Here is a 6,800-nt window from a genome sequence, read left to right on the forward strand (position 1 = left end):
AATGGTTTGAACCATGAAGGGAGTGTCAGGTATCCTAGTACTTCTGTGGCTCTGACCAGGGCTTCCCAGAGCCTGTTTCCATGGGAGACAAGGACAGAATTGATTCTGGTTGGGGCTTTTTCTATCCTTCTGACAGTGTTTGCCCTCAACCTGCTGATGCTTTCCCAATGTCATGAACAGTTAAGCACAGGTGTGGGCTGTACCCTGTTCTCAGAGGCATAGGATCCCTTTTGGCATCAGGAATTTCAGAAGTATTTTGAATCTTTTTGCAATTTTGTTACTCTCTGGGTTTGGCTTGCATCTGAGTGATGCTGCTTGGCTACTGAGAACTCCATTCTTGGGCTTTCTGGGGGTCTGGGACTTTTCAGCATGGGTAGTACTTGGGGGTAGGAATGGCAAAGGAGGCTGGCTGGGTCTCACCATGTTTTGGTGTTTGTTCAGTTACCTCCATGGCCAGGTCCTCCGAGATTGCACTGAGCTGAAGGAAAATATACATGTTTTAAGACTGAAGAACAGATTGCTGTGGGAGGAGCAGATTGAGATCCAAGAGTCCTGTGAGGAGCTGAAGAGGCTCTTGAAGGAGGCTCATGAGGTCATCTGTGACCCTTCTGCTGAGCAGCAGCAGGTAGGCTGAGGCAGCAGGGCCAGGTGCCCACCTGTCCAACCATAAACATAGAGACACTCATATACCATCCACACTCATCCAGACCCCCACCTACATACCATCCAACTGTTGATTTCTGTGATCATTCCCGAGTCGTTCTAGAGAGTTAGCCTCCTGCAAGAATCTGGATAATTGGCAAGGGAAACCTCCTGCTGTGCTAGAAGCTGCAGTTCATTGAGAACTGATTCAGTCACATATCATCCACCTACATGTCATTATGATCAGAGGTCTGCTATGCAGGGAGCTCCTTAGGGAACAGCACAAAGCTTTCATTGATGATGTTAGTGGCCTGTGGCTCATTTGCTTTGCAAGGGTCATGTGAGATCACAGATAGGAAGCAGCCTGCAAGGACTAGAGCTCATTGTCAGTGCCAAGTGAGTGGTTCTCATTGTCAATGTTTTGTGTGGCATGTGGTCTTCTCCTTAATTCCTGCATCCCAATGTGTTCTCTTCCTTTTGCCAAGCTCTTTGTTCATAGTGACAGATGCCTGAGTAACCCCTTTTCAGCCCTTTTTTCTAGGCATGGTGCTGGACAGTTCTCCCATCCTGGAGCTTCCAGTCTGGAACTGACTGGTTGACCATAGATGTGGAAGGCCTTTGACAGGCTGAGGGTTGGGGTGACAGATTTGAAGCTTCAAGAAAACATTTTCTCCTATCAACTCAACATAGCATGAAGAACTTTTGTGCTCTCCTAGGAATTTTTAGTCTCCAAAGGATGGATAGCAGTGTTGTGGGTCTCACTTGAAACACCTGATGTGCATATTTTTAATTCAACTGTTCCTACAGCATGATGCCCTCACCATTGTTTTCTGCTCACTTCCTATTTCTGTGGTCTGTGTGTTATCTATGCAGGCCTGTGTAAATGTGTAAATCGGTTTGTAGGTTCAGAGGCTACAAAATGAAATCCCATGTTGTCATCTGTTGCTCACTCCCTTATTCCCTTAGAGCCCAGGTTTTCATTGAACCTGAAATTCTCTGTTTGGGCTAATCTGGCTCCCAGTTCTCTTTAGATCTCCTGTCCTCCAAGGTAGAACTTCTCTCTTATTTTGTCTTATCCAATGTTACAAGTTTAAATATACACAGAAAGAGGAAAGATATATTTGCTTTCTCTTTTGTTTATTTACTTTTATTGTTTTGATACCAATGTGTTTTTTAATAAATAACAAAATCAAACACTACAGCTTTTTTTAAACAATAAATAGCAGGCTTCTTTGCTTTCACTGCACAGAGCTAAGACCACAGGAAATGTCTGGTTTGTCTCTGGTTTCTCAACCGAGACTCCCACAGTGCATCTCCTTGCTGACATTGTGTTGCTGACTATATCATGTGCATGGCTGTGTCTCAGAACAGATTTCCTCTCATGGTTGTGCAGAGTGCTGGGTTCCTGAAAAGCCCTGCAGGTGATGTCACTGGCCTCCTTCTGACTGACATTGCACTGCATTCATATCATATGCAGTGTCTTCTGTTGAAAACTTCCTGGTGTTGACCATGTGTCACTTTCTTTTTCTTGGGTTATCAAGGTCGTTTGTGGAGGAGCCAGGATAAGTGGAGTGAAGAGACTATGATGGGTTAACTTGGATAATGTGGAGTCAGGGGGTTTTGTGATGGATAAAATGTATTCAAGGAAAAGTAAGTGCAGGCCGGGGTAGCAGTGCCTTGCTGAGTCTAAGAGCCTTGTAGACAGCATAGAGGACCCGCTACCTCTATATACATCAGAAAAGGTGCTGCAAGGCAACAGTCATCTCTCACTGACCATTCTAGGTTCAGGAAGTGTGTGTGTGTGTGTGTGTGTGTGTGTGTGTGTGTGTGTGTGTGTTGGGGTTGTTGTATATTGTGTGTTGTGATTTTATGTGCATCTCTCTATGTGTTTGTGAACTTCTATATGTGTGTTTGTGTGTGAATACTGTCTATTGCTTGCACAGAGGTGCTCCTTTGGGTGTGTATATGTGACCATGTGTGGTTGAGTGTGTATGTGTGTATGTGCCTATGTTCCCTGTATGTATAGGGGTAAATATTTGAGTGTGTTTGCAAGTTCAGTTGCTTATATGTGCAAGTGTGTTTGTATGTGTGGATTTGTAACTTCGTGTGTGTGTGTGTGTTTATCTATATTCGTATGTTCATTTACACATTTTTAATGATGATGGAACCAACTTTTCTGAAAAAGTACTGTGACCCTTCACTTGGCATCCATCAAATATTGTATGCTGCTGCCCATCTTTCTCCATGTCCTCCTAGCTCACTAGAACAAAGGGACACAAAAGCTACTATAACTCAGCGATTTTCAGGTATTTGTAGAGACAAAAATATATATCTGAAAAGAAATCCTTGGAGCAAACCAAAGGAATGTAGTACATGGAAGTTAGGAGGAGACCACTGTGGCAAATCAAGGTATCTGAGAGGCAGGATAGGCTGGGTGAGGGTTTGTGTCTCTTCTCTGCTCTGGGTGAATGGTGACTGCACACTCAATGGTCAGGTGGCTTGCTGTGTCTTCTCTGTATCCTGTTTTGTCCTCATCCACATTGTCTGCTACCACTTGCTTTTCCCCTTTCCCTAACTTTGGCTCAGTTAACCTTGGCCTTGGAACTTAGGCTGGATGTTAGTCGTTGAGAGATTCTGACTTGCAGTGTGCTTCAAGCTGCATCTCAGTCCAGCGGAAGTTCGCTAGCCAGGATGTGGTATGAGAATGGGGCTGTCTCAGTGCACCCCACTTAGATTCCCGAGGGTATTGGACACGCCATATGCTGTGTCTGCAGCACTCAGTAACTGCTTTTCTCCAAAGTTGTTCATTCTGAGTTAAAATCAGCCTCATGGAGTGTTTGGAGAAATGAGGACCCTCAGACATTGCTGGTACTGTAAAATGGTATAGCACAGTAAGAAGCTACACACAAGTCTTCAGAAAGTTGAACTGCATTCCCAGGTGACCCAGTGATGCCAGAACATGAAGTCAGTGTCCACAGAGAAACTAGGGGATCTCAGGGATTTATCAGCTTTCCTGAGTGTAGCTTCATGATGCCCATCATTCAAAGAGTGAAACAGTACAATGTGGTCAGGCTCTTTCATGGAATATTGTTCAGCACAAAATAATACATAAAATCATTTGGCACTGACTTAGTCAGCCATTTGTTACTCAAACACATCCCTGGCACAATCACCTCAAAGGAAGGAACTGTTTCTTTTGGATGCTGGTTATGGACATTTTCTAGTTTCCTGAGATTCTTTGCTTTTGGTCCAAAGTTAGGCAACCTGTAGCACAGGGAGCCCTTTTTGAAGGAAGTTGCTCACATTGGGGGAACTGGGAAACAGTGAATAAGACCAGTGGGGTTGTCCACAACCATCCAGTAGTCCTTTGCTGGGGAACATTCCTATACTGCACAGCCTGGGGAACTTCCTAAGCAGGGTTAGTTAACGGACGAGGACCCCTGAGGCCACCTGTCTCTGCATTAGGTTGCAAATAGGCTCTTCACTGACTGAACTGCCTCTCTCCCACGTTCACTGGCTTCTCTCTTCCAACAGGTTTACCTTGTTTTCATTAGTATCCCTGGTGGTTGCTCCTTATGTTAGTATTAACTGTGAAGCTAAACATGTTACTGCATTATAGTGTGCTTGTATGTGTGCATACATGTACTTGTGTGTATTCATGAAATCATGTGTGTGCATATGAATGAGCAAGCCTCCACTGAGAACACAATCTTCTAAAGAACAGGAGCAAGAGAGCCTGGATGAAAGACCGAAGGACCTGCTGAAGCAGAAGGAGCTGGTCACCCAGCAAGAGGACTTGGCAGAAAAGCTGCAACATCACTTCAGTGTCTCTGAGATGAGGTAAGAGCCCAAGCTGGGAGAGAAGTTAAAACCATGTATGTCACCTGTCCCTGGATCTCTGTCTTTTTGGGATTTCCACCATCTGAATAGCTCCAAGCCACAGCAAGAGAAAGAATGCCTCAGGATATTGTATTGGCCTGGCCAACAAGAACCTCTCCAGGAAACACTATGTTTGATCCTTAGTGTTTCTGGGGAGTGTCTACCCCTTACTCCCATCTGAGCTCTCTGGAATCTTCTCAGTGTCCCCTGTTTCTCCACACAAATCTCCCTATGGTAGTCCTCAACCTAGCAGGAGGATGGTTAGTTGTGGAGGACAGTGTGTGCTCCTGCCACTTTATTTTCCTTCCAGAACATCACCTTTAGAGAGAAGTTCCTGCCTTTGGGTAGATCTACAAGCAGCACACTCCTGCAGATTACAGGCTCTCTGCAGTGTGAATCTGTTTCCTGTGAAAAGATTTTTCTATTATAAGAAGATTTAGGATTTGAGGAGTTGAACCGAGGCCAGTTTCTGTTCTTTAACAATAATCAGATCCTTCACTGCTTTTCTTTTGTAGGCTCCCCTAGAGTGTCTACATTCAGTTTCTCAGGTTGCTCACATTCATTGCCTGTATCTAATCAGATTCATGTAGATATGCCCTCTACTCTTACTCAGACATTGCTACTTTATTTTTTTTTCTGTCAAAATAATTTATCTAGACAACTGGAGAAAAGTCCTGATTATCATGCCCAGCACAGTGTAGTTCTCAGTTCATCTTCTGGTAGATTTTAAAAGCTGAGAATCAAATCCTGGTCGAGGTCCATTCTGACCCTCCTCCCTTAGGAAATGCAGGAAATGACCTCAGATGAAAGGTAATGCTGGACTCTCCAGCTGACTAGAGCTGGTTCAGGCTGAAAAGCTGACATAGCAGGTCTCCACCAGGCCTGATCCCTAACTGCCTTCCTCCTCTAGGTTAGACCATCACCAATATGAGTTTGAACAGGCCACAGCCCAGGATGAGAGCCTCCTGCAGACAGAGCTGCTGCAGCAGGAGCACTAAGTCTCACAGGCAAGTGAGCCACCAATGCATCCACCCTCAGCAAACATGGCATTGGTGGGAGACTGGGGGCTCTTGACCTTGGCTTCCAGTGTGAATAGGTCTTGATTTTTTTCTAGCCTGTGGCCCAGTCAGACTCCTTCTGTGTCTGAATGCCTTTCCTTCTCATATAGCAGATCTTGGGAGAACTGAAGAGGCCAAAGAAACCACAGATGCCTTGAACCTATGACCTGCTATACTCTCCGATCAAGGCCTCCTCCTCAGAAGACACTCCTTTAGAGCTGTGAACTCAAAAGCTTCCCAAGGGGTACAACGAATGCTCTAGAAAGGTCTCATTCTTAGTCTCTGTGAGAACTTGACCTACAAACCCAAAGGAGGCATGGCTATACTAGTTTTTAAAACGCTTTTTACAATCGCTGTCTGCCTTCCTACCATGTTTCCAAGGCCAGCCACAGACTGTAGGTCTCTGCTGCAAAATGTGCACCAAAAGAATGCTTGTGACCTTAATTTTTTTGTTTGGTTTTGGTTGGGTTTTGTTTGCTTTGGGTTTTTTTGGTTTTCTTTGTTATGGTTTGAGCTTTTGCTATTTATTTGTTCTTACTTTTGTTCTTGTTGTTATTTAGGTATTTTACTAAGATATTCACTGTTTATTGACTAATTTCTTTAAGCTCATATTGAGTAATATTACTGAGTTTTTATTAATAATAAAGTGATTTTGAACTTTTCTGACTTAGAAGCAATTTCTTTGGTCAGGTGTGATGTCTCACTCTAGTAAGCCCCAGAATCTCTTGTAACATCAGATCACTTGTGTGCCCAGCTTAAGCTACAATAGTGGGTTCTCAGGAAGCTAGGGCTACACAGGTCTTTGGATGCAGATGGTGTTGTCAACTCCGTGGATTCCCATTGCATAATGGAAAAAGTATCCATACTGTATCCTTGTTGTCATATATTTATCCACCCTAGCTATAGCATTTTGTATACCCATTTCAGGATGTGATCATGTGAACCACATGAATTAGAAAAACAACAGTATTTCTGTAAAGCCTCTCAGGAAATGAAAACATTTACTAAAGGATTATGAAAGAAATCCATAGCCTGCTTGCCACCTGGGGCCATGATAATATCCATGCCTGGTCTGCTGCCAAGGGCCATATCCTGTCCATGGCCCTGACAAACTGTTGGAGTCTGTGTTGATACCCATGCATCCTCTGCCAGTGAGGGCCTGGCAGCCACCTACAGTCTTGGCCACCACCTATGACCATGTTGTTGTCAAAGGGATATGCC

General features: G+C 44.2%; 1 protein-coding gene across 5 annotated transcripts in view; it reads left to right on the top strand.

The window, feature by feature from the left end:
* The window catches only part of LOC143267221 (disks large homolog 5-like), a 62,610-nt gene extending 56,368 nt beyond the window's left edge, over window positions 1-6,242 (top strand). For 4 of the 5 annotated variants that reach the window (XM_076544223.1, XM_076544221.1, XM_076544224.1 and 1 more), the window contains 4 exons: window positions 442-625; window positions 4,367-4,482; window positions 5,432-5,528; window positions 5,690-6,242. In XM_076544223.1, the coding sequence (XP_076400338.1) occupies window positions 442-625; window positions 4,367-4,482; window positions 5,432-5,519 (388 nt within the window). In that variant the 3' untranslated portion in view covers window positions 5,520-5,528; window positions 5,690-6,242. The remainder of the gene's footprint in view (window positions 1-441; window positions 626-4,366; window positions 4,483-5,431; window positions 5,529-5,689) is intronic. The other variant, XM_076544222.1, reaches the window with a different exon arrangement.
* Window positions 6,243-6,800: the final 558 nt, after the last annotated feature.

This window comes from Peromyscus maniculatus, chromosome 9 (genome assembly GCF_049852395.1).
Source record: "Peromyscus maniculatus bairdii isolate BWxNUB_F1_BW_parent chromosome 9, HU_Pman_BW_mat_3.1, whole genome shotgun sequence".
Classification (NCBI taxonomy): domain Eukaryota; kingdom Metazoa; phylum Chordata; class Mammalia; order Rodentia; family Cricetidae; genus Peromyscus; species Peromyscus maniculatus.